Below are 27,957 nucleotides of genomic sequence, written 5' to 3'. Positions count from 1 at the left end.
CCATGAAACTCACACAACTGTTTGATGAGGGAGAAACAGCTGTTTTAGAACTACAAAAAAAAAAATACAGCATTGATGTCTCGTCTTCTCATACTCAGACTTTTGAGATATGTACTCATCTCACTATGTAAGTCTCGCATATCCAGTCCCCCACAGCTACTGTGGACGTACCTGTAACAAATGTCCCACAGCTGACCCACAAAGGGATCTTATGAATTGTGGGATCTTTTTGGTTCTTGTTTTATTCTTTTCTCTAGCTACGTCTGATGCATCATTTTCACCAAGCTTTTGGAGCAGGAGACTGCCTGCAAACACTGCTCCACAGAGAGGCGGCTTGTTGCAGAGAGCTGCAGTTAAGACAGAATTTAGCAGTTTTCCCTGTAGGAAGCCCATTCTAGAAATCTCTAGCAAAATAAGTCAGTCTTGCATTAATATCGTGTGTCACCTACAGTCACAATTACCACAGAGATCACCAGCAGAAAGATGGGAACAGAATTAAAGGTAAGGGTCATCTATTCTTGGCAACATGCACGTCCTTCTCCCTTCAACTGTTTCTCAACTGATAAACAAATGAGGCCCAGCCCATTAGAACAGCATCTGCAGAAGCAGGAATGGGTCTTTGGAACTAGAAACGCATAAAATCTTAGGTGCTGCTCACACACCAAGAAAAACAGGGCACGCCGAAGTGAAAAGAAAACTGGATCCCAGAATAACAAATCCAGGTGGGAAAGGTTACCCACACTTTTCTAGCTAATATGGCAGCAACAGAAGCATCCGCAGATCTAACTGGAAGAAAGGTGCAAAAGAGATAATGGAAGAAAAAAATATATATATAGCACGAGTGTTGTAGGTAGGAGGAAAGCAGAAAATTCTTTAAATTCTCTGCTTCACCAGACGTCGCATCAAGTTCTTCAATGAATTCCTCTTATCTACAACCAGCAAGAACAAAGCAAATAATGAAACTCCTCTCTATTCTGTACTCTTAAAAAAAATGCATAGTACAGAAACAAATAAGTATCGTTCAGATCCACCTGCTCAGTCTAGACTATCACTGGGACATAAAATGGGGACGAATACTATCCAGCCGCCGGGTTAGGATCTCACAGCCTGTATCGGTAACCAAAAGAGTGTGTTCGAACTGAGCAGATCGCTTTCCATCTCTTGTTACTGCAGTCCAACCATCAGGCCACGTTTCATCTTGCCAACCACCTGAAAATGTAAAACCAGGCAAAAATTCATAATTTAAATACCAGATACCAGATCCCTCAAAAGAACCGAAAGAAATCTATCAACTGTACAGAATAGGACCAGCTTCCTATTTCATCACTTCTTAATAATAAACATTTAGTAAACTCTATTCAGGCATTATGCAGAATCAGTTTAGTTTAGTGATTTTTGGCTTTTGCCAAACTGCTCACCTTCACAGATCATTGGTTCAATTGTAAATACATGACCTGGCTTCATAACTCCAACAGCCTTGTTTTCTGCAATAAAATAAATGTTCAAGTTAGAAAATTGATCACACTTTATGTAATACATGAATCCTTGTCCTAGAAGAAGATAGTAAGGAGAAGTCAGAAAAGCCCTTGAGAGATGACGCATTCACTCGTCCATTCATTTTTAATCTTACATTAAAATTTCCCTTAGTCCTCTCTTTGTTTCTTTCTCCCAGCACTGCAATATTTACTCAAAGAGTTTGAAATCAATTGTTGTCTAACTCCAATTCTATAAAAACAAAAAAGGTCTACAAACTTTTATGATGAAAGACATCAATTAAAATTTTTAGTAAAAATAAGCATTTAAGAAATTCAGAGAAGGCTTGAAGACTTCTTTATTCATTTCCACTGAATTTTCAATGAATTTGGAAATAAGCTAACAGTCTAGTAATCCCATCATTCTGTTTCTGACAGACATTGTCCCCCTCATTCTTCTGGAATACTAAAGGAGATACGGCAGTATCAGGATGATAATGAGGTATTTCTCTAGGTAACATTAAAAGAAAATAATAAGCAGAGAATTTCTAGCATTGGAACTTTCTGATGTTAAATAAGCCATAAGTCTTTCTGTGGAGGTTCATGAGCTGATGCACAGTATACATGTAGGAGTGCACTTTGAAGAAAGGTTTCAGCTCTTTTCCTTTGCCCTGTTTCACCTTGAATGTCAGTACAGCTTAGATGTAACTATGCCTAGCATATGGGAGCTCAAACAAATGCCAGTGTTTCGACCACTCTTCTGTAGTAGAAAATTTGCATAGACTCCTACATACAGATTCACCATCCCTAGAGTTCTCTAGTTGCAGAAATCTATTAAAATGTCTACATTGCCTGGATGTCTTAAAAACTTCAGGCACTGGGTAGGCATAACAGAATACAAAATATTTCATTTACTTAAAGGATCTTGCCTCTATCCTTATCATCTGCTGGTATTTCTTGTGCTCACTTACATTTCAGTTTCTAGTTTTTTTTGCATCTGCACAAATTTTATCCTTTTTTCTGCCCATATAAATTTTCATGATTTTTGTTAAATAATTCAAAAGTTATAAAATGAGCTTTTTGCTTTTAGAAAACCTGTTCATATTAAGCCAGAAATAAGCAGCAGCTTTCATTTTTTCTTGTCCAAAAGTTTTTCCACTTTGCATTAGTTGCCAATTTCTGTTTAAAAAAAAAAACACACAAAACCAAATGAAAAAAAAAAAAGGAAAACTCAGTATCATTTCTTGGCAACAGACATTTTGGCTCAGTCAAAAAAAAATAAAAAATAAAAAGCTCAAAGTCCCCATCAGCCTGGAAAGACAAATTCTCTTTTTCTCAAATTATGCTTTTTTTATATAAAATGTCCCTCCATGTCCAGAATTCAAATTCTCTTGAAATCTGAGAACAGTTTGGGTTGGAAGGGACCTTAAAGACCCCCATATCCAACCCTTCATAAGCAGGGACACCTTCTACCAGACTAGACTGCTCAAAGGCCCATCTATCTTGGCCTTGACTCCTTCTCCAGGCAGCCTATTCTCTTCATCATACACCAAATTTGAGTGCTAGGAATTGATATCCTTCTCTACCTGATGATTAAATGTTTTTTTCTATTCCCTGAAAAATCATTTTACAGAAGTGATTATAATCTACAACACTTGTCCAACCCAGTAGTTTTACACTTTTGTTAACTTTTAAAAATATTTTAATTAAAAATACATATATTAATTAAAAAAGAAGTTTTGTTACCTACATACACTGGCTACGTTATATATTTTATACGTGGCCCAAGACAATTCCTTTTCACTCAGTGTGGCCCAGGAAAGCCAAAATATTGGATTGCTGTGATACAAGTACATCCTCTGTTAGAGCTTTTTGGAATAAGTGGAGATAGAGGCATCCATCAGACCCGAGGAAATGAAGGTCCTACCAAGAGAGTTATGCAGCTGAAGTGGGTGTGAATTGTTTATCAGTGCTTTGCGGTGTTTTTCCAGTCCTTAGTTGCCCGCTCATCTTCAAGCTTCTCTCTATTGCCTCTGTGGATGCTGCCCCTCAGTCCTGCTGCCAAAGTTATAGGGACATGGCCATTTCCAAAAACTAAAGCTGAGAACACCAAGGAGGTGAAAGGGAGAAGGGGGTAGATCCCTCTTCCTCTGCACCCTGCATGATTTCCAGCAACACCATAACATTCAAATGGAGAAAAGGGAATTGAAACAGGATCCAGATTTAGGCATATCACCTGCCTACATCATGCAACAAACAAACAAAAACAAAACAAAACCACTCTGCTTCTATATACATCAGGAAATGGTATAAAGTTTTCACTTTGATCTTCTGACTGAAAATGCTTACCTGCTCATGCCAGATAGTGATTGATCTGAGGGATTCATCAGAAAATGATACAAAAAAGCTGACAACTTACCCCGTCATTGCGTAGAATAAGTATGTAACACATCCACTTTACTTAGTTTCATGAAACACAAGTTTCATGATCCCAAGTTCAAAAAACAAATTATTTCACAAGTGTACAAATGCTAACGTAATGACTGCTAGACAATATGCTGCTTTGTTAAAATATGAGCAAGAACTATATCGGGTGCATTCATTGCAAAGCATGTCCTGTCTGTAGCACAGTGCAAAAGGAATACTCACTGGCATAGTGTGGCACATTAGGAGCTGTATGGAAGAGTTTATGGATTCCGTGCCCACAGTAGCTCCGAACAACCGAGAATCCATTTGCTTGAGCATGTTTCTGAATAATGTTTCCCAGTTCTCTATACCGAACACCAGGTTTTACTGAAAAATTCAAAAGATACAAATTTATAGAGCTTTCTTTCACTGAAACTAATCACCTACCACCATTCAGGCTAACATCACCTCTGTAGCATTCATGTTTCATGTGTTCTCCTGTTCTAGTAAGCAACTTCATCCCTCCACTACAATCACTTAATTCACCAAGTATGTAAGTAGGTATAATACTGAACAGTTAAGTTTGCAGTGGCAATGAGATGTGGTGTTTAAGTCTTCAAACAATGTTTTGCATTACTGGTTCATGTTACAACACTATATAAATCAGAAAAGTACAAAGGCACATTGGTCTTCCAAAAACTTGGCTCTTCACATGCTCTAAACAATTCAATTTAAGGATGTTTGATTCATGTAATTGTCCAATACTGTTGTCTCTACATAAATATCAACCTACACGGATCACCTCAGCATCACTTACATTTTACTCATAAACTCTATGGGAACTGCTGAATCACGGCCTGAACCTCTGATTGATCACCTGAGGCAAGCAATGAGTCAACCACAGGAGCACAAGTGAACGCAATTCACCTGCGCTGCAGGAAGGGTCTCCTGGACCCATTTAAGAGCTGACTACAGGGGGAAGGATCTCTTCTGGAGATCTCCTCCTCTGGAGTTTCATAGTGAGCCCAGGATCTGGGTAAGCATTCTATCTGTTCTCTTTTAGAATAGTAACTGCTTAGCCAAACTCTCTGGTATATTTCATAATTATAACATCTGTACATCCATTGATTATTCATAAACCCACATTTAAAATATAATGTTGCAACTACCACATATGGAAGTGTATCTTTAAAAACAATCAATGTATTATATAATAGATGTCATCTGCTAGAGATGCACAGTAGCACTTTTGTGTTCTGCAACAAGTCATTCCCAGGTAACGTCAAATATGGGCACTTATGTTTGAGAGCCAAAACTGTAAAACTTCAGGCTGCAGCACGAGGGTTTACCTGCATCGATGGCTTGCATTAGGCACTCATATGTCGTTTGGACAAGCCTCTTTGCACCCTCATCAACTTCTCCAACATAAAACGTCTCGTTCAGATCTCCATGGTAGCCATTACGATAGACAGTAATATCCACTGCAAAGAGTACCAGGCACATAATAATGTTATGTCTGTATTTCTGTCTCTTGATTATCAAGAGGACAGAACAACATACAATACAGTATTGTAATTGTGAAGATACAAGAACACTTCAGAACAATTTCTGATGTAAACTATTCCAGCAGAATAAATTCTCACACTTATTCTATTGCTATTATAGAACTAATCAATAAGATTAAGTGTTTCACCGCTCAGTGATTTAAGAAAAAATAAATGGTAAAAAACCCAGTATCTACACAACGCAGCCATGAAAAGTTTGATTGGTTTTCTACGTAAAATATAAGAACATAAAAGATAATCTCAGAATTCCATGGTGATTTACCTGGTTAAAATATTTCCTGAAAAATCAACTCCAGCACTAACAGGACAAAATTAAATTTAAGTAGGTATGTAATCGTGTTCCAAGTCATATTTTAACTTCAGCTATTTCTATGAAAGTTTAAAACAAGTCACATTTTTTGCAAAAATTGAAATGCCAAAACCCATCACTTCCAGCCAAAAAAGTAAAGTTTCACGGTGAACATTAAATACATAAGAACCTTCCAGTATTATTCCTAAGAAAAAAAATACACCAGATGGCTTAAAACTTTTTTATTTTGAACAAAATAATTTAAACATTCGGTATCAGGAATACTCAGGCACTATAGTAATGCTATAAACAGATTAGTGTAAAAGAACTATAAAGCTCTTAAAGTGCTTTTGAAATTGCTCTAACGTTGTTAATTTAAATATGCAGAGATGTTAACTAGTAAATGAGAACAAAAGCTTCTATTAAGAAGCTATTCCAATTCTGCTGTCTGCTAGATAAACTTTACCTTACTGAACAGCTTAACTGAATAGAAAGTAGAAGCGTTGAAGATTAGAAATGTGAAAGTTAATTCTCATAGCCCTTACCATTAACGATATCTCCCTCCTGTAATGGCCTCCTGTCAGGAATTCCATGACAGATCACTTCATTCACTGATGTACAACATGACTTAGGGAAATTATAATAATTCAGAGGAGAAGGATAGCAATTCCTTGCAATACAAGCCTAATTGAGAAAATACACTCTGCATTAGCACATTTTGTAGAAAATAAAATCATAAACTACTGCCTTCCAGTAAAAATATTTTGAAATGCTGTGACTCCTAAAAATAAGATTCTACAAGCATTTTTGTTGCACTGTGTACTCTGCTATGCTTTGCATCTTTTAAACAGAAAGACAACAAAGCTGTCTTCATTTTGCTTCCATTCTTTTTTTTTTTTTTTTTATGTTCAACTATGAATGCTGAAACTTTCAGGTGCAGAATAAAGCATGGAAATATTTAATTGAATGAAAAAATAGCCACTTTCAATGACTAATTTTAAGTACCAGGTCTAAAATTTTTCAGTTTTGAAAAAGCCACTTTTTTTTACCCCCCCACCTTTAAAACCCTAACCTGCTTCTTTTCAATTCTATCTCAGGCTCCCCAGTTCGACTCCCAAACATAAATAAACAAACTTTCTCCTCTGTACATCTTAACTAATAACACTGAGCACAAGAGTCCATGGCCTAAGTACGTATCATCATATGATATTCTCTGTATAGTGATATCTGTGGAGCTCAAAGGATTTAAAAGAAATAAAACTGTGTGATGTTAACAAGAAAAACAGGTGAAGAAACTCAGAGAGAGTCTGAAGCTGGAAATACCTAAGATGCTGATTTAGAGTCACAGGATTTTCTAATCTTGGCTTATCTTGAATCTACCATTGTGCTATGTAACATACTTCTGCACTACTCTGCAATATTTGCACTACTTAGTAGCTTCAAAGTGGGAAATAGTTCAAAATAGAGGAAGAATTCATGCAACAACAATGAAAACTCTGCAACACTAATTCCAAAATAAAGGCAGAGAACAAAGCAATTGAAAACACCAGAAAAACAATAAAATAACCTACTAAATGGACAGCATGATCAATTTCTTCAGTAGTTACACCTGGTTTCACCATCATGGCAGCAACATCCAATACTTCTCTAGCAAGCTGCAAATGAGGAAACAAAAATAGTGACTTAAAAATGTGATCATAGCTACTCCTTGGAAAGTTATCAAACCATTTTCTACAGCTACACTGAGACTGATAAGAAAGCCAGGTGGACTGGGACTCCAGAAGGTCTTCCAGATTTCTGCAGCTTGTATTACTAAGTCACCTCAGTGACTCAGAATATTTTGAAGACACTCCAATGGCAAATGCTTCACTTGAAAATAACCCAATTTAGGTTTCACAGAACCACTAGAGTGCGAGGGGACCTCTGGAGATCATCTGGCCCTCTCTGTATGAGGAGGGCCACTGAGAAAAGGTGGTCCAGGGCCATGTCAAGACAGCACTGGATCAGTTTCCTCAAATACCACAAACATAAACCAGATCACCCACATATATTTCAATTTGATTTTATGCACAAGGAATTGATTACAATGGAACAGGTCCCATCCAACTCAAATGATTCCATGAACAGCTCTTTTTAAAATACTGTTAGAGATGGGGTGTTGTTTTGGTTTTGCTTGTTAGTTTTAACTTGGCACTAACTGGAAGAGAAGAAAATACACTGATCTCATTTGTGCTATAAAATATGTTCTTAACAGTAACAACATTTCATCCACAAAGTATTTCGCATAAGTAATGACAAAGTCAGAAAATGGATAAAAGTAATCTTTCTGTTTACAAAATAATTCACTGCAAGTTGGAGTTATGAGGAGAGACATAAAACACAAGACTTCTCAAACTATTTTTCAGAACTCAATCATAGTTTGAAATCTGTATTCTCCAATGTGTTGTCACTAACTGGTTATTTTACTATACGTTTTTAAAGAATAAAAGCATTTTGTAATAAAAATCAAGACCTTCTTACCCTACACACTACTCGCATCCCTTCTATATCCTCAGGTGAAAGTATTTTTATTTGAGAGGTTCCTTTTAAAGCCTGCTCTGATTCAGACATTCCTGGGGGAAATGAAAAAAAAAAAGAGGAGGTAAACAAACAAAAAACATTATATGGAGAAATGATTGCTACACATGACCAATCAAGAAAGTTAATTAGCTTACCAATGGCAATAAAAATATGTACTTCCTCATCACAGGCTAAAGTAACAAACACACCAGTCATAGCATTATTATCATTAGCCAGATTAATTTGAACTTGTAAGCCTTCCTCAACATTGTAACACTCAAAAGTGCTCAGAATGTCCATTTATTTCCTGTATACAATTTGTCCAGCCAGTCAAAATGTTCTCAAAACACAACTTAAAGATCATAATTTTAAGGGAAGTATTTTATTTATACAAAAGCATTTTTAAGCTACTTTGGAAATAAATAATCTAAAATAGCCATTAAAGGACTATATAAACTTGCAACTATCTCTAGTTAAACTACTGCAATAACCAACTGATAAATACATCAAAGTTTTTCCTAACAGATTCTGTACAAGCTCAGTTTTATTAGATGAATGACCTCCAAGAACCAGCATTCGTGCTGTTTAAGTACTTATATTCTGTAACGAATAATTAAAGACTCATTGAAAATATAGAAATAATTCCAACAGACTTCTAAGCAGCTTTTAGGGTAACACAGAAGTTCAAAGCCACAGAAAAAAAGTGGAGAATAAGTAAGTAATTTTGCATCTGTCTTTTCTGCATCTAAAGATAGCTAGAAGTCATTTAATAGTTTTCTTACAGGTGGTGCTTACTAGAGTTTTCTATGTTGGTGTTTTAACTCATTTCCAACACATCATTGAGAATGGCTTACCAAAGTTCACCTGTGTCAAGCAACTTCTGCTATGTTTGCTACTTATTATGAAGTTAACCAGAGCTTTTAACCATGCTTTTGCCTTTTCTTCCCTGAACACCTCTGAAATATAACTCATTATTTGATCCTAAAAAGCACAACAAAATAAAACACAACCTTGTAACTACTTTTAGTTTTATGCTTTTATATCATTGAGTTAAATGGGGGGATAGAAGAAGTAAAGTGAAAATAACATTAAAAAAAAAAAAAGATTCCCATTTCCAGCACATCCTTCACACTCTAACCGTTTCCTCAATCAAAGAAAAGAAACAGCAAATACAGTGCTCCATAACTGTGAATTGTTTTGAGTTACCTAGTGGATGATCAGCATAATCTGGTCTCTGAATATAACTTGGCACAGGTCTTGTTGGTGTCTAAATAAATCATAGACAAAGATGGTTAAATTGCATGAATACATCTAACAGTCACAAAAGAAGAAACCTACACCGCAAAATCTTTTCTCTGATGACATTAACACACATGCTCAGGCACTGTTCATCTGTTCTCTGTAATAGATAACTATGGAGAAGATGCCACAGAGGAAGAATTTCTAGTACGTGACAATAAGAAAAGACACCTGTAAATAAAATGCCATTAATTCAGTAAATTTTGGCTTATTCCACATACAAATTTCTACCAGTTTAAAAACACAGCTATACTGAGGTTGTTTTCTCAGCCCACTTTTGACAACTGAAGATGTTACTGACTTCAGTTATCCTTCGTTACGCTACTGCAGGATAATACAGCATTCTAGTGCTATATCCTTTGTTCCTTCAGCAGAGCTGTTCACCAGTATATTTGCTAATTTACTTCAAACCATTTACCTACAATTATATCACGCTACTTATTTAAATTCTAAATTAATCTTGACTTTTTCTGAAGCAGACTTCTCCATTAGTGGTAAGAGCAGCAAATAGCTAGAAGATGACATCTTAATTCTTAATTAACAGCAGCTTTTTGAAGAATAAATCTCAGAATATACAGAGAAAAAGCATGAACTGAAACCTATTTTTGATGCATGCTCTCTCATAGGCTTTTCCTTCCTTTTAAATATACCAAGAGATCAAGTTAAAACAAAATAAGCGGCTCAATAATGGCACAGTCCCATACACCTTCACCACAGTTAGGATTGTAAAAGCAGCTTTCCTCCTTCAGCTAAAATGTGGAAGGCAATAGGGACAGGACTTCTGGTCCATTAGTTACTACAGAATATAACATGTACTTTTTCCACCAGTGTAGGAGTACAGTGGAACTTATTACTTACCAGAGGATAATGTGGCCTGAGTTTGCCAGTATATCGATAACCGGACCAGGGATTTGTGTTGATGTCACCTTCCAGGGTCCAAGAGGATACTTCACGTTTAGCTTTTTCATCTTCTGAAAAGACAAAATAAAGAAATAATAAATTTTAGCAGTAAAATCATTTCTACCGAGAATAAAAGCTCTGGGGTCCCAAGGGCAACCCAGAGGTACACAGATCTGGCAGCATTCATAATTAACTCATAACCTTAGGTAGGTTAAGTTTGTTTTCCGTTTTCACATCTTAACTCTTAACACGAGTTTCTCAGTCCCTATGGTTGACATCTGAACCATCTGCCCACGTAACACTAGTTTAGACGAACCACTGAGAAATAATAACTTAAAAACAAAAGTTAAAATTAAGCCATATTCCTGATTCCTTTGAGATGCTTCAGCAGTTTCCAACATCAAGGATTTGAGGGCTACCAGAACCAAGCCCACTCATACTGGACTCAACAGTTATGTAGGAAGCCAGCAAGATCGTGGATTTAGTGATATGATCAAAAAGTTACTATCAGATAAACAGTATTAGGGGAACACACCAGAGGATTACCATAACTATATTAATTACACTGACCACAGAGGCAATTTTCTATTCCTGCAAGTACGAAAAGGATAGAATGCATGTGTGAACTATGAGAATTCTACAGTGAGAAGGCAGAAAGAGAGAAAACACTTGTAATTGTCTGTTCTATTTCCAGCTATTATAACATATCATGGAGGAAAAAAAAAAAAAAAAAAAAAAAGAGTTTTTGGGGAGCTTAGGAAAGGAAGAGGTAAGTGACATGAGGATTTGGGTTTCTGCCATACCATTTTATAATCCTAACTCCCTTTTAAGTTAGGCTTGATGGTTGGGTTGGGGAAGGCAGGTGCAGAACTGAGGTCTGCTTTCTCTTTTTAGGGACTGGTTAAGTTATTTTAGTTCCCCAGATAAGGGAGAATCTACAAGTCTACCAGTACTTCCGTACCAGATCTATGAGCCATAACTAAGACATACGGACATCTCTATCACCTTCAGCTAAGCTGGGCAAAATCCTATCTACAATATATCCCCCTGTTAATAGCTGCATCAGTGCACAATGACATTTTTGCCAGTTTTTTTTTCCCCCCAAAGTGGGAAATGTACAGAACAGCTGCACTCTGACTGGCTTGCATTTCAGTAAGTGCGGAATCACAAAAACTTGCCAAAATGGTTCTCACCTTACTGCATTTTTTCTACATCAAGAATCAAAATGCTATTGATGGTACAATCTTGGCAGTGACTTATGATTTATTATTCTCCTTGCCCTCTATTTCAGATGACTTTCCCTGTTCACATACCTAGCAGTTCAGCTAAAGGAATATTTCAGGAAGAAAAAAAAAGGAACAGAAATAGAGATCTGTGTATCACAGTCTGAAATTTTACATTTTTACCAAAATTTGTCTAACCTATAGATTATTAGGAACTGGATGCAATTTCAGATATCTGGAATCTAGTGCTAGATATTTTCGAAAAATCCATTCCATTCTTTGACAAAGGATCACAGAATGGCTGAGGTTGGCATTTCTGGGTCCATTTCCTCCAGCCCCTCCTCCAGAAGGGCCACCCAGGGCAGGGTGCCCAGGACCACATCCAGGTGGCTTTTGCACATTTCCATGGAGGAAACTCCACAGCCTCTGGGCAACTTGTGCCAGTGCTCCATCACCTGCAAAGCACAGAAGTGCTGCCTGGTGTTTAGATGGAACCTCTTGTGCTCTGGTTTGTGACCACAGCCTCTTGTCCAGACACTGGGCACTACTGGAAAGAGTGTGGCTCTGTCCTGTTTGCACTCTCCCTCTAGGTATTCATACACACTGATGACATCTGAGCCTTCTGTATGCTGAACAGCTCCAGCTCTGTCAGCCTCTCCTCATAAGTAAGAGGCCCCAGTTCCTTCATCACCATCATGGCCATTTGCCAGATTCTCACCAGCGTAGCAAAGTCTCTCATGTACTGGGAAATCCAAAACTGAGTATGGTATCCAAGTGTAGCTGCACACTTACGTGTGGAATGACACGAAGCAAACTGCACTATATGACTTAATCACCAATATACTCCCCATCTCCCACACTTTATTTTTAAACTATATTAAATAAAACAATGATACACTACTGGGGGAAGGGGAGCAAATGCACCAAAAGGATTTCCATATGCACATTCGTAACAGAATTTTAATATGGGTAAAAAACTTACTTGCTTTCTTGTGTAATAACTTGTGAGTAGCCCAGCTTCCCTTAAAGCATTCCTAGAATTGCAAAGAAAACAAAAATTACACTTTTAAGTAGCTTCATCCTGAACAGACGTGTCATTTCCACAAAAACTAAGAAGTAACTGTGCTTTAAAATATAAAAGATGGAACGTGTTAACCCATGTAGCAACTTGCAGTAAATGCTACTGTAACTGCCAGTCTTGGCACTAGAAATACAACCTTCAACTGCTTATGAGTAAGAACAGTCACAAAAAACAGCCAAACAGATGCACCTATCGAAATGAAGAACAATGATCTAATCCTATCACTAAATATCATTCCCTCATCATTTTAAAGAATAAATACACACCATGCTTACTCTAGACTGAATGAAATGTTGCACTGCTCTAGGAAGCACAGAGGTAACGTTCAACTGGTCCATCTCCATACTTAACGCTGGGACATTGCAGCAGGCAGGGTGATCCTCCCCTGGCTCCTGCTAACTGCAGCCCTTCAGCCTCCTTCCCCAGCATAAGGAAGCAACAGAAGTCAAGCAGCATAATCACAAGGGAACAAATTAAAAAGATTAATGTGGAGAAAAAGACTGAGCTCCTGAATGTAAATAAGAAATGCAAACCATAACAATAGATGAAATTGAGATGGAAAGCAAGGAAAGAGTATGTGTGTGAAGGAGTCTATAATTTTTCTCTTCCGCCCAAGCACAAATGGAGCACTTCATGCGACAAGCAATGAATCAGCAGAGGAGCGGAGGAAATGCCTGGCTGCTGGAGTAGAGTACAGAAAGATTAAGGTGAGGGAAAGACATGGAAAAAAAAAGGAGAGGTGGAAACAAAAAAGCCACTCAAGAGAGCATTTAAAAGGTGATCCTCTATGGTGCTAATTAGAAAATTACTTGTTTTGAGTAAATATAGCTATGAAACCAACTGGTAGGAAACAGCTAAATCCAATTATTTACAATAACTGCTGGATTTCTGAGGAAAAAGGCATGAAGCAAACTGCTTTTCTTTATAAGGAAAGACTAATGCTGAATCATCATCATAAAACTACTGTCTGGAGCCAACAACAGATTCAACCTAACATACACAATCCTAAACCAATGCAAGACAACAGAGCTGCAAGCTAAGCCCTGTGGGTGAGATTCTGCCCCTGCTTTACAGCTGCTACTGCACCATCAGAACCGTCTGCTCCTGTAGCACCATCTTCTTTTCGTTGCCTCTGCAAACAGTGCTTATCAAGTCGTACCCAAAAGCCCACGGTAAAGTGGTGCACTACTGTGCCTGTGTTCAGAGACCCTGCTGCCCTCATCACCACAACCTGTTCCTTGTTGTCTTGTTTTGCACCACACTTGAAGTCTCCACTATCTCCAGATGGGCACTCAGCACGCCACAGTACCACGCAGTGGACCAGATAACAGCTCACTTTGAAAGCACCAGTGTAGATGAAAGGGAGAACATCTTGTTCAACAAGCAGCAGTAGGTTTTATTGTCATGCTTGTATAACCCGCTGCACACACAGACCTTTGTGCTGCATTATTATCTGTTTTCTGCTGGAAAGCTGTGGGAAAAGGAGTAGGTTTTAACTGAGGTCTATTTTAAGACACACACACTCACAGAAAAAGGCTAAAAGCCCTATTTCAAGAACACCAGAAGGACCAATATGCTTTTAATCTCCTTATACTTCAGAACAGAGACCTGATGTGCCAAAGATGGAAGGAGGATTACACAACTTACAGCAGCAACTATGGGGAACCAGGTCTGCAAATCTAGAATCCACTTCTTGGGAAATAAGGGAGTACTGGGGAACGAACGCATCCATCCTCTCTGGTAATTACTGTCTGTAACTGAATTTTTGTTTCCCCATGAAATTCTGAGAAGCATTCTCAAATCCCATTCCCTTCTCTGAGGTCTTTTCTTCTTGCTGGCTCATAACCAGCAAACACCACATGAGCACCACCCTGCTGCCAGCACTATAACCTGACAGTCTCTATGTTGGCTTTTTGTTTTCTGTGCCTGTAAGCAAAGAGGATCCTGCATAAGGCTGCCATGTGTCTGAGTTCTCTCCAATATGTTTCCCAGATTTCACTTGTCCTCTATTTCCAAAAGAACAGCAGCTCTGTCAACTGCTGCTGTATAGCCAAGCATCCCAGACACACGCCCTATATATTGTGCACGTGCACATCAATCAACAGTAACAAGTATACACAGCGAGTCCAAACCATTTGTGCAAGCACAGGCTATTCTACAAATGGTGTATCATCAAAGAATACCTCTGTGCTGGTCCGACACTTCTGGAAGGCTTCAGAGGGTACACAGTGCATCCACCAACAACCCATCTAGTTGGCGTAGGCTCAGTCACATGCATCCCATAAGCACTGGACTTATCGGGTGCAAACAAACCATTTGCATCCAGCAACTTACTGCACAAGCACTATGTTGGGCATATCTGCATAGCTCTGCTTTGGCAATTTCAGATAAAATCCAGCTGCTGTTACCTCACAGGCTGGAGAATCATCCCTGTGGCTATGAAGTACTACTGTCAGACCTCTGAATGCTTCAGACACCCTCACCGTCCGTACAGCAGTCTCCCCGACAAGCCATGGAAGAAAGCCACTCTTTCTCTCCATCTGGGCCACTTTGCAGAGAATTTCCTGGAGAAAATCCTGCTTTTTGATAAGGTTTCTTTGCTGAACCTCCTCTCAGCCTTCTGCTGAAACATTTACTTCAACCTTCCTGTTACCATTCCTGCCTATAACAGTTCTTCTATGTTCCTACGTCACATACAGATCAACACAGAAAATTTTCAATGATTAAATAAATGAAACCCAGGAAAAAATATCCAATATCCAGGGTGAATTTCAATAATAAAATGAAGAAGTGAACAAGGTGCTTTCCTAATTTTTTTTTATTTTATTAAATGGAAAGGAACACATAGCGTTGCACAGCCGTGTGACAAAATTAACTACCTTCAGAGGGAAAGCACACAGGGATCATTTTGGTTTCAAGCTTCTTGGAAGACTTCCTGGATTTTCTTTCAAACATTACAAAATCCACCAGTATTCCTGATATTACGAGCCCCACTCCTGTCACATAAACAAAATAAAAGCAGAGGTGAAAGGGAATGTGCAGAGGAGTGATACTGAATTGGTTTAGAGCAATGTTGCATACAACTATTCTATTAGGACAAAAAACACAACTGTTTTTTGCTAGAGACCATTAATATACATAAACCTGTAACAACAATTCTGGTCTTGAGCCATCCTGAAAGCACTCCCACTGACTCTGTGAGTAGAGACAAGTTCAATGCAGCATTCACCAGGACCTGTACGTTTACCAAAAGATAACTAAAGACACTATCACCATCAAAGCTGGAAAGATTCCTCTTGGAACAGCTGATGGAAGCCAAGTTATTTCTCTAAATTACTTCCACCTGAAAGACTTAGTCCCGCATCTGCTGGTTAAAATATTTGCAGACTCGTGCAGCTTGGCAGAATCTGTTTCACAGTAGAGGGCACTTCTGTATGCACAGAGAGTTCACTAACAAATATGTTTGTTTTGTTTTGTTTCCTTCCAAATTGGAAGAACAATAAGAAAAAACACCTTTAAAATAACTGATCAACACAGCAAGGATTTTTCTCCTGTTTTAACTGTCATTTTTACAGTAATAGACAGTAATAGAAGGAAAGTGGCTCACTGTCAATACAGCGGGATTAAGTGGTAGCAAAGCACAACTAATGCCAAATGCCAGAGGAGAAAAAAGAGCTAAATGAACCAAGACTGGGCTTTATTTACACTGCAAGCCCCTGTATAGCACAGACATAACCAAACTAGCTTCAAATAAATTGCTCAAGTACAGGAAGCTGAGTAGGCACTGCAGAATTCAAGACATACTTATTTGCAGGCTTTTCTGAATGAATGCAAGACAGCAGCTCAGCTGAAATGCTCTCTGCCATCAGCCCTGGGGCTGTCACAGCCTTCTGCGGGCTCCCCTTCCCCTTTGAGTACAGCTGCTCCACACAACCTGGCCCTGGACACTGCATGCATTGGCAGGTGTGCAGACACCGCCCAAAGCCTGGCGTGGGCAGCTGGTGGGAGCTCCAGCTCACATCTGGCTTCCACAGAAGCACCTCTCTCCATCCACGGCGCTCATCATTTAGAACCTGGAGCTGAATTTCCAAAAAATACACGTTCTACAGCAAAAAATGAGACAGCTGGAATTGAGACCGTGGGGACAGACAGGCTGGCGCTCTGCATGTAATTATGCCCTGAGATGTAATAGTCAGGCAAATGTCTAAGAAACAGTGCCAAGAAGTATGCTGCATTTAAAAATATTCTGAGCAATTTTTTTAAGATAGATTTTTAAAGCGTCCTTTGGAGTGTAAAACTGTCTCAGTCTTAATCTGAGATCACGTGATATTTTACGTAATGAGAACTGGAGTTTAACCAAACCACCTTTAAGGTATGCAAACAAAATAAAACTAACAAAAAAAAGTATGACATTCAAAAAATATTACATTACCAGAAATATATATTTAATACAACACAGACCCACCTTATGTTTTATCTATAAATATAAGTGACAGGAAATACGGTCTGTTTATACATTTGATGTTAGAATAAAACAGTTGCCTTTTACCATATCAAACTTGACATTCTGTGAGGTGCTGAAAATGCCCAGAAGACACAGCTGCTGGCCTAAAAAACTCACTGCAAAATGCACAGAATGACCTGTGCAGCATAGCTGACCCCACAGTTTTTCAGATGAAGTGAATGCATGCTTGCAGATTCAAGGGAAGCACCTCCATATAACATCTTGGTACTACCAAAGCTTGCGTTCTTTCATTTAAAGCCTGATCTCACCCCAAGACTCCCGGAAGCAGCCCTTTTTTGAGGAAATGACTCTCTATAAGATTTGCAGCTCTCTATCAGATTTACAGAGGTATACAAGTGGTTTTTAAGAGTAGTGAAAGAACAACCAACAAAGAACAGGTTGTCGAGAGATGTGGTTGTCGCCCCATCCCTGGAGATACTGCAGGTCAGGCAGGATGGGGCTCTGAGCAATCTGATCTAGCTCTAGCTGTCCCTGTTTATTGCAGGGGAGTTTGACTAGACGACCTTTAATGGCTCCTTCCAACTCTAAGTATTCTGTTTTTCTAAGAGAACTGCAACCTGGACCAGCTCCTCAGTACACTGAACACCAGCTCAGAAAACCTGCCTGGCAGCCCAAAGTTTTGCTTTCAAGAAGTTATGCATACTTTGCATCTCAACAATAACCAGGCACTTACCACAGGTATGGGAATTTATAAGCAATTAAAAATGGCAACTTCTTCACCTAGGGAATCTGTTGAAATAGCTAGAAGAGAGTTATCTGCAGCGTACCATTTATATCAAAAGAAAACTGTAACTGTTGCAGCTGGATCCAAGCAGCAGGCTGTAGCCTATTTTAGGCACAGCAAAGAACTGCACACCAAGAATGAAATACAGCACTCATGTCCTATGGTGTGACATAACAGAGGACAAAAAATAGTTTCTTCTAGTCCCCGTTCCCCACACCCAGCACACTAAAGGTGAAAAGAAATAGCAAAGGCATGTGGTGCTGGTCACAGGGTCAGGGGGATACCACTGCTCTCTTCAAGATTCTAATTTTTAATAAATTACTGTGACCTTGAGTATCCAAAGTTATCAAGGGCCCAGATCTGGGAGCAAATTAGGTGTAAATATAAGGGAAAAATGTACCTCCCAGAAAGAAGGTGGATCAGTACACAGTCACCAAGAAAACAGCAGCACCTCTTACTCAGTGGGATTTAAAAAAACCCTCCAACTGCCTCAGCCTCTTTCCACTCACGACCCACCCATCAGCTGGCATCCAGACCTGTGAGAGAGAAGCTGCACAGCATACAGTTCAGAAAAGCCATCTGTGGCCTTCAAATATCAGAAAGAAATAAAAAGGCAGTGCAGGCCACTGAATTGATAACAGCAGAAGGCTTCCATGATGAGCCTAGAAACAGATCCCTCCCAATTTTGCAGAGAAGTGACCCCACACCAGTATGCAGTCCACACCACAGAACATCTCAAACAACTCGGTCTAGTCTCAGACACTTACATAGACAGGAATAGCATGAAAGAGGAAGAGTTCAGCAAAGCAATGCAAAATTATTAGTAAGAGACCAACGTATAATTAGAAAGGTCATATAAAAGTGGAAACTGAAAATCTCAAGAGCAGTTACTGCTACTGTGTATCATTCAGCAGTTTTTAGAAAGCATATAACAATACAAATTGTGTGTTTAAACACCAACTGAATAGGTACGATACATAATTTACGCAGAAGTGACACATGTCTATGAAGATAGATCTTAAAATTTCAAATTTATCTTAGTAAGAGAACACACTGGAAATGCAATGCTGGGCATCTGTTATTACAACACTGGGGACATAGAATAATGGAACCTATGCTGATAAATCCATAGAACACTGCAGCAAGTCTTACAAAAGAGAAAGCAAGGCAGTGGAAGACAGCTAGCAGCAACAGGACCTGACTGACTAGGCTAAATGAGACACAAAAGGTTAACAGCAGACAGAATCCCTCAGCAGAATATGCCCTCTCATTATACACTGGACTGAAAGAAAAAAAAAAAAGTACTGCCAGGGTTCAACTGGTATACTTTCAAGCCACCTGCCTCCAGTACCTGTGTAAAACCCCAGGTGAGGCTGGCACCCAGCTGCCTCAGCCTCTTTCCACTCACGACCCACCACCAGCACACCTTCAGCTGCGTATCCAGCTTATGAGGTGCATATATCCAGAGGTGAAACTGTGTTATCTCAAAGGCAATTTCGAGGATGTCAAATTACTTCAGAGTAAGCATTTTCAGGGCACGTTGTTGAGATGTCCTTTTTTTTGATGCAGAAGGGGAACAGGCACTAGAATAATGCCCTTTATCAAAGGAAGGAGAAACACAACCCATAAATTCACTGGGGAAATCATTGTCTTAATACAGCTTACCTAAAAAGTTCACTATATGTACAGTAATGAAAAAATGATGTTTGGTAAGTCGCAGGATGACTTCCTCATCACGCTGAGATTCTCAGCCCTATGCTACCTGTGTTCATTTGTCGTAACAAAGCACACATCACAATTTATAATCCAAACACATCTTTCCACATCTGTTACCTTTCAGAGCAGTTCACAGTTTCCTATTGCTTAATCTCAGCACCAGAGAAAATGCACTCCTGCAAATGTGATTTCAGCTCTTACCGGAGCTTCAGCGCTATGAGCAAGCTACTGCAGGCTTCAAGCAGATTGAATAATCTAGCACGTGTGCCTGTACAGAGATACCAGGTGGCTTGCCACTCCAGTCCTGCACTGTGCACAGAACAAGAGACTGCATGCGTGCGATTACCACTGCGTGTTCAGTAAGAACAGAGAAACTTTACAGCTGGGCCAGAGTGGACACAAGTCTGCTCTCAGGCAGAATGCTTTCTGATCTAACAAAGCTTCAGGAAGCTGAGTAGCAGCAAACTTGATACAGATGCTGTTTTCCTCCATTAAAATAAAGTCCTAAAAACCCCAGAAGCAGCTCACCAAAGGATTGGGTCCAGCTCAATGGAAGGGGTTGAAACCTGCAACCTCAGAGGGAGGGAATAGACTATCCTTTAGGTAACAGACAGCTACAAAGCAGGCTACACTCTAAGGTGGAATAATACCCTAGTTTCACTTACTAGCTTATTATGAAGTTATTTATGCATGTTACGCCACTGTGGAAAGGAAACCACTCAGGAGAAACCTTAGGAAAAGTTACGCAGATGTGTGACCACTCCAGCACTATTGGCTGAAACTTAACTGGGAGCTCAGAAAAAACATCCTGGCTTTGAAGATCCCTTTGAGCAGTGACAATAAACCTCACAGTGCCTGTACAAATGGACAGCCAGGTTGTCAGCAGCACCTAACCTACCTTCTCAATAGCACTTGGCACTCACAAGATGCTCGTGAATCTCCATCTCCTCCAAAGCACACAGACAGCACGAGGACTATGGGGGACTGATGTTCCTCCCTACAGGCCGAACACAAGGTCTCCCAGTACGTGACGTTTTTTGCGTATCTCGAAAGGAGGCTGCTGTTAATTCCCTTGTCTTTTCTATGACGTGCTTCACTCACACCAGACTTTCAAAACACCTTTCATATGGGGAATAACTATGCTTACCTACTTGACTGACCAAGGCAATAAGGAGAAAGAACACACTCATGCTCACTCAGAAGTAACAGTCCAGTACTTTTTCTCCTAGACAAGGCAGTTTTACAAGCCTACTTTAATAAGCCAATAAATATTCCTGGTAATTTTGCCTTATGGCACTAGCAGATATTTCAAAATAATTACACTTAATGCATAGACAAGAATCAATGCAACCCATCTAAACGGAGTTGGGGACAGGACAGAGAGAAGCAAAGGTATTAGTCTGCTTATGAGCTTGCTTGATCTGTTAAAAAATGGCATTGACAACATCAGCTAATACTCGCACTTGCTGAAGATGCATTTATGACAAACATCAGACATGTCAAAACGGGTACTAAAATGCAGAGCAAACCCTACAAGCCACCTTCAAGAACCATCCTGGAGCTAAATGCACAGAATTATCACAGCAACTCTGAGTTGCAGTCCACGTAACAGCACTGACTACTGGCACATGGCCCAGAGACTCTGGGGAAGCAGCAGACACAGTACAGTGAGCATGTTACATTCACATGGGGAGTTCTCCTCGAGCTCTATGCAAACGATAACTATCAGCTTATATTCCGACTCAGAAGTAACCACGTTGCTCAATTAGTACATTAATCTAACTGAGGTGGTTAAAAGCTTTCATGAAGTTTATCTACAGACTTCCAATGACTTTCTTGCATGAACTCCACCACTGACCTGTGAATCAATTTCCTCACTGGATGTTAGCAGGAATGGCACGTACAAAAGGCTCAAAGTCTTCAGCCATGTATTTTACCACACGTTTCCAAGTTGTTAAAAAAAAAAACACTGACAACAAACCAGCCCGCCACGCAGCCATCAGGCGGTCCTTTCTGTTTAACAGAAGGACCTAAGCACAGTAGGACCACGATGTGATGCGAGGAGAGCCGAGGCCTGAAGCGTGTGGCTGCATAGGAACTGGCCCACCCTGAACCTCTTTGCTCTGCAGCCGGGAAGTAAAATATCCACAGACATTTAGAGGAAGAAAAAGGAAGCAGAGCACCAAATCGTTCTCCCCAAAGCTCTTCTCTTGTTAAAGGAAGCAGCACTGCCTGCGGAGCAACAAGTCCTCCGTGTTCGGTAAGGCCACGCAGCTCCACACCCGGAGCGATGCAGACCCAGAGGCACGCACGCCGGAACCCGACGAGCACGCCTCATTGCGCTCGCTAAGCCCGTGCACGGAGACCAAGCCCGCGCTCGGGAAGGGAGGCACCGCTCGCAGGGAGCCGCGCACCCCCTCACGAGCCTTTCCTCGCGTCGCGGACCCCGCGGCACGCCGAGCCGAGGCGGCCCCGCCTCCCCCGCCCGGGGAACTTCCCGCGGGGCCGAGCGGCAGATCCGCGCCCGCCGGGAGCCGAGCCCAGGCCGGCGAGAGGCACGCGAGGCGGGGAGCAGCCCGCCGCCGGCACTGGCGCGCCGGTCTCATTCGCCGACTGGAAATCTCACCACGGCGTTCCCCCACCCCCGCCTCCACGTTTCCTCCCCGCGGGAGGCAAGGCGCCCTCCGGCGCGGGGCAGCGCTACCCGAGCCCCCGCGCCGCGCCCGGCGCCGAGGAGCGGGCGGTGCTGCCGCGAGCGAAGCGGCCTCGGGCCCGGCGAGGGGCTCGGCCGACACCCGCCGCCGGCCCGGCCCGGCGCCTCGCAGCGCCCCGGGGCCGTGAGGGACTGCCGGCCCGCAGCGGGCACCGGGCGGGCGCCCCTCGGAGCCGGCAGGGCGAGCGGGAAGCGGGGAGGAGGGGGGCGAGGAGGCGAGGGTGGCTGCGCCGGGGCCTCACCTGAGAGCAGAAGTAAGAGCCCTGGATGCCCAGCTTGAGGCAGGTGGGGCACTGCAGCTTGGCCTCGCTGCTGCAGCCCGCCGTCTCGCAGACGCGGGTCTCCACGGCCGCCATGCTGCCGGGCTGCCACAGGCGCGGCGCGGCGAGCGGCGGGGGAGGAGCCGCCGGCTGGAGCTGGGCGGAGCCGCCGTGCCACCTTTCCCTTCCCTTTCCTTCCCCTCCCTTCCCTTTAGCCCTCCGCGCAGACGCGAGTGGCGGCTACCGGCTGCGGGACCGGCGAGGGGCGCGCGAGGTAACGGCGGCAGCGGGCGGCGGTTTGGGACGGGGCGGCGGCGGGGCTGCGCGGGGGTCCTGAAGCGCGCTCTGAGGCAACCGGGAGAGAGCGTGCCTCGGGGCTTTGCCTCGGGCAGCCCTTGTGTAGGCAGGGCGGAGGGGCGGCGCGGGGAAATTGAGTCGTGTGTAAATGAGGTGCGGTGCGTGCCGACGGCCCCCGCGGCTCCGGGCTGACGTCGCGTTTCCGTGTTTCTTACAGATGTGCTTCGGAACCGCGGCAGCCGCGGAGGGCCGTGCGGAGGAGTTGGTGGTGGGGTGACTGGAGCCGGGCCCTCAGCTCCTCACCTCGCGGCTGCCGCCCTTCGGCGCGCTGCCGGTGGAGTGAGCTGTGAAGAGCGTTTCGGACGAGGGATCAGCTCATCGGGACCCGGAGGTGTGCGTGCGGCACTGGGCGCTTCGTCTGATCGCACTTGAAACGAGTTGTGGTGTAAGTGCGTGTTTCTAACGAGCTGTGGGGTAAGCGCTGTTCTTGTTTTAGTCAATGCAGCTATATCATAAATTTGATTCTTAGGTCGTACCTTCTTACACTAAGAATTATGGAACGTGATACTGGTCTGTAGGACTACGCAGCTCATAATCCTATTTTCAGCTCATTTGGAGGGAAAAGCTGTCAGATTCAATAAGGTGGTAACTAACATTAGAAAAGCAGTCTGCAGTCACATTGCCACTGACACTGGAAGCTGCTGTTTTTCTTCCTGGAAAGAGAAACACCAGACATAAATGATCTGTTTCCAGCCCATAAAAACGTGTGACTAATACATGTTGTATTTCTCTCATTTGCATCAGTTGATCTCCATAAAGGTACTGTCAGTGCTGATAAAGCTCACTGTGCTTATGTTCTCTGAACACTGATGTCAAAACTATTCTCATATGTACTAGAACATCCCTCATCCAACATCAGTGCAAGACGCTTCTCTCTGGTTTATATTGCAAAAGGAAGTTGCTTCTTGAAAAGAACACAGCAAAATGTGTGGTGTGTAGGAGAATAGCTGCAAAGACTTCAGAGCATGTTTGCTAGATCCAGCCATTAGTCCTGGAATCTCACTCTTTGCCTAAATCTCTGTTGTCTTTCCTCTAGCTAGCAGGCACAACCTGTTATTTTGGACAAAACGCTATTGGATCAGATTCTCTCTTGTGTAGTAAAGAGCCTGCTTCAGTTTCACCAAGTTCAGTGGAACTGCACCAGTTTATATTCTGATCTTGTTACACAAAATACCCTCTCTTCCTGGCATCCAAATAACTCCCCAGAGAGAGCAATTCAAAATCCATTTTCTGCTTTTATATTGTGTTTAGTTCCCTTTGGTGTCCTGGACCAGTTTTTAATACTATTACTCGTAATAAAATGTTTCTTAGGAAACTGTGAATACGAGTGCAAATTTCTACTTACTAACTCCAGAACAAAAAAGCATGCATCCTATTCTTTTATCACAGTAAGTTTACCCATACAGATGTACTTGCTTTCTTATGTCAAGAGGTAAAAACTGGCTGTGTAGCCCAGCTGATTACAGGAGCAAGGGACAGATAACAGTCTTCGACAGTCCTTGTTTGTTGTGTCATTAACACTTTCTCTGGTATAGTTGAACAACCAAAGCAATTTGATACCATGCTGTTACTGAAGCGTTATTGCAAGTAGACACCTATCTGTGAATACTTCTGACAATTCTCGCCTTCATTTCTCTAACATCAGTCATACTGTATCAGCCTGGTTTCTGTAGAAATACTGTAAGGGTGAATTAGTAAATGTTTCTAGGATGCTTTCAAGATATGAAAATTACACCTCTTATTTTCTTCAGCAGGTAAAAATAGCTATGTACTGATTTATACCCTTCATGCTGTGACAGCATTTTGGTCCAAATGCTGAAGACAGGAAACCAATTGGCAACAAAGACCATGAAATATCTTTACGATATGTTTTTGTAAGTACATAAATGACAAGGAGGGCTGAGGAGAATCTCCATCCTTTATTGGTTGCAGTGGGGAACATCACTACCAAAGATGAGGGGAAGGCTGAGTTACTGACTGCCTTCTTTGCTTCTTCATACACCTTAGTTGCCACTTTGTGCAATGTAAAGAACTCTAAGGAGCTGTAGGCATCACTTAACTGCTTAAACAAGGTTTACAAGTACTGTGTGCCACTGGTGTGGTATAAAAAACCTGCAGTGCTATGGTTGTTGTAATCCAGTGTGCTCTGCTCACTGGATGTCACCTGCTACTTGATGAGATCTCAGTTTAATCATCCTTATTAATTTTGGATACTTTACTAAATTTTATGAGTATTTATATCACATTTAATTTCATGGTTGAGTGTAACATGGGAATGAATTGTCAGTAGCCTTGCTGGTACAATGTTGCTGTACGTTTGGGCTAATTTTGTAGCAGTTGACAATGGTGTAAGTTGGGGGAGAAAAAACAGGTCTCCCATTGTAACAAGTAGATAGCATTCCTTCTGTTCCTTAATTTTGCTTATTTGCTGCTTTTCTGAAGTGCTGAATAAAAGCAAACTGTTTGACTGCTTACTTTGAGAAGCCAATGATGCATGCATTAACAAAGTATTTTTTAAATGCATGTAAGTAGATGAACAGTGAACTTGCCAGCTGAGGAATTGATGAAGTTGCTTTGTCCTCTTGTGTGTTTGGAGAGGACACTAACTGTATTCACGCATCACCCAACAACAGCAAATTCTGAAAGATTTGACCCAAGACTTTTTTGTTGTGATGTCTTTTACTTTTTAAACAGCCCTATATTGTCATCCCCATACAAAAATTGTGGTATTTCAATGCTTTTGTTTTCCCAATTTGATCTTGACTTTTCTTGTTTGATATGTGAACCGATTCATGCCTCTTGGAGGTCTGTCTGCTGCCATTTCCCATTATCTGGTGGTACACGTTCTCAGCAGGGAAGTTCATTGATCTTGCTGTGACCTTACTTGAGTAGAGCTCTTTTTTTCTCTGCCGGGCTTTTCTTGTCACTTTCTAGCTGCTTGTCCCCCTGTGTCACAGACTAACACACACAAGAGGAGAATAGGAATCAGAAATTTTACAGCCTGTTTATGATCCTCAATTTATGACAATGCTGTATTCCTGCCATCCTCAGAACTCCTCCAAAAGAAATTCAAGACTGAGTGAGTGAGGGTAGCAAACGAGGGCAGGAGAGGTCAGCAATGTCTCATGGGTCAGGTAGTTGCTACAAAAAAGCAAGTACAGCTAGCAACTGAGGAAGAAACAGCTGCTACTTAGGAAGAAAATAGCCACTGAATTTGACATTACTTATTTAAGAGTGCTTTAGCTCTCTTTGCTTCTATACGTTGCAGTGGAGGAGATAGAGTAATTGCACTTTGCAACTAAAGCTCTTGGGTATAGTAGCTGTATTCCCTTCAGGCTCATTGAAGACCCACTTAAATGACTTTGCTGAGTGATAGCTGAAACAATGAAAAAATAACACCCAGGCACTAGTCCACATGCAAATACCAACTATGGCTTGGCCAGATGGTACAGGAATTTACTGGGATTCCCATAAGAAATGCAACAGTTACATTGGTTGAGTGCATCTGTATATGCATGTAAGAATGAGAAATAGCAAAACCACCACAAGTGCATAGGAAAACAAATGTCTGACAGATCACCACAAAAGAATGTGTAGTGTGATCTTAAACACAAGCAAAACACAGCTTTTGTAGGAAACAACATGCAGAGAGAAAGACGAACCTGTGGTCAAAAAAAAAAAAAAAAAAAAAAAGATTTTAGATAGATACAAATAAATACAATTTAAAAATTATAAACATTCCTTGTATACCTATAGATTTACGTTAAATAAATGTGTGTCCATTTTTCTTCTTTAAAGAAAAATGATGTGAGATTTCAAAGTCTGTCTAATTCTGTGAGCCAAAAGGCCAAAAAAAGGCTGCAATATACTGTAAGCCCCTGACTCAGTTTGTTCCTTCCACTAGAGGTACTGCAAACCTGATTACTGAAAGGCCCATTACAGCCACAATTCAGAATGGAGCAGGTTATTTAAAGCCAATAATGCTTCAAGAGTGCCTTCTTGTAGCAGAGGTGGAGAGGAAGATTCTGCATGACCTTCAGTTTTGTTTTAACTAAGAAGTGTTAATTCTTGAAATATTGCTACAGTGGATCAAAATTTCTGCTGTGATTTAGAAATGGCTCTCTCCTGATTCAAGAACATTCTTCTGGTATCCAGTAATCTTAGCATTTTTCAGTATATGCATATGAAAATGTTTGTTTCTAATGGAATAAGAACAGAGGACAACAAGCTAACCCTAACCCTAATCTTTTTAAACAAAATGATATTTTATTGAAAACATTTCCATTTAACCAACAAGTTACAAGAAAGTCCACCATGTATTCAATTTGCAATAAACTGTGGATGTTTCTTGAGACAATAAAAGCTTTCATTTTTAAAATTATAGTAACATATGAAAAGTCATGAAGTTCTGGCCCAGTTAACTCAGTGGGAATGTTATATTGACTTGTATTTCATCAAAATTAAAAATTCTCTCTATTTTTAGGTTTCAAAATGAAACTAAGATGATGAGATCAGTGATGTGAGTGACTTGTTACATTTCCTTTCAAACCTGAGATATGAGTGTGCAGAGCAATTAGACCTTATACTTGTGTGTCTTTGACTTTGACGCTATATTTTGCAGAAGGAAACAGATGTTCCTAACAGCTACTGAAAACTGATGGAACTTTGAAGTGTGCAAGGATTACTGAAGAAGCATTTAACATTTCTTTGCTTCTTTTTTCCCCACTGTAATGCCCAAGGGTACGGTTTTGTGGATGTATACATGATGCCTCTTCGATGTCTATCTTGATTTTCCTTTTAGTTTGAAGATGATGTCACATCAACACGAGGTAGCCACACTACTTGCAAGGACCTTACTTACATATGTC

General features: G+C 41.0%; 1 protein-coding gene and 1 long non-coding RNA gene across 2 annotated transcripts; one reads left to right on the top strand and one right to left on the bottom strand.

The window, feature by feature from the left end:
- Positions 1-93: 93 nt before the first annotated feature.
- METAP1 (methionyl aminopeptidase 1) lies at positions 94-22,847 on the bottom strand. The gene is made up of 11 exons (XM_031609144.2): positions 22,715-22,847; positions 12,696-12,747; positions 10,449-10,561; positions 9,498-9,558; positions 8,253-8,344; positions 7,304-7,387; positions 6,278-6,416; positions 5,228-5,359; positions 4,122-4,265; positions 1,419-1,484; positions 94-1,209 (listed from the first exon to the last, which is right to left on the bottom strand). Exons 1-11 carry the CDS (start codon positions 22,826-22,828, stop codon positions 1,049-1,051), a joined length of 1,158 nt encoding a protein of 385 aa, XP_031465004.1. The 5' UTR covers positions 22,829-22,847; the 3' UTR covers positions 94-1,048.
- Positions 22,848-22,893: 46 nt separating this feature from the next.
- On the top strand, positions 22,894-27,957 carry LOC149918208 (uncharacterized). Its single transcript, XR_016466122.1, has 3 exons — positions 22,894-23,006; positions 23,247-24,963; positions 27,573-27,957. It is a non-coding gene; the product is annotated as an uncharacterized LOC149918208 (long non-coding RNA).

This window comes from Phasianus colchicus, chromosome 4 (assembly GCF_987193195.1).
Source record: "Phasianus colchicus chromosome 4, bPhaCol1.hap1.1, whole genome shotgun sequence".
Classification (NCBI taxonomy): domain Eukaryota; kingdom Metazoa; phylum Chordata; class Aves; order Galliformes; family Phasianidae; genus Phasianus; species Phasianus colchicus.
The sequence above is the reverse complement of the archived record's forward strand: the minus strand, read 5'-3'. Positions and strand labels throughout refer to the sequence as shown.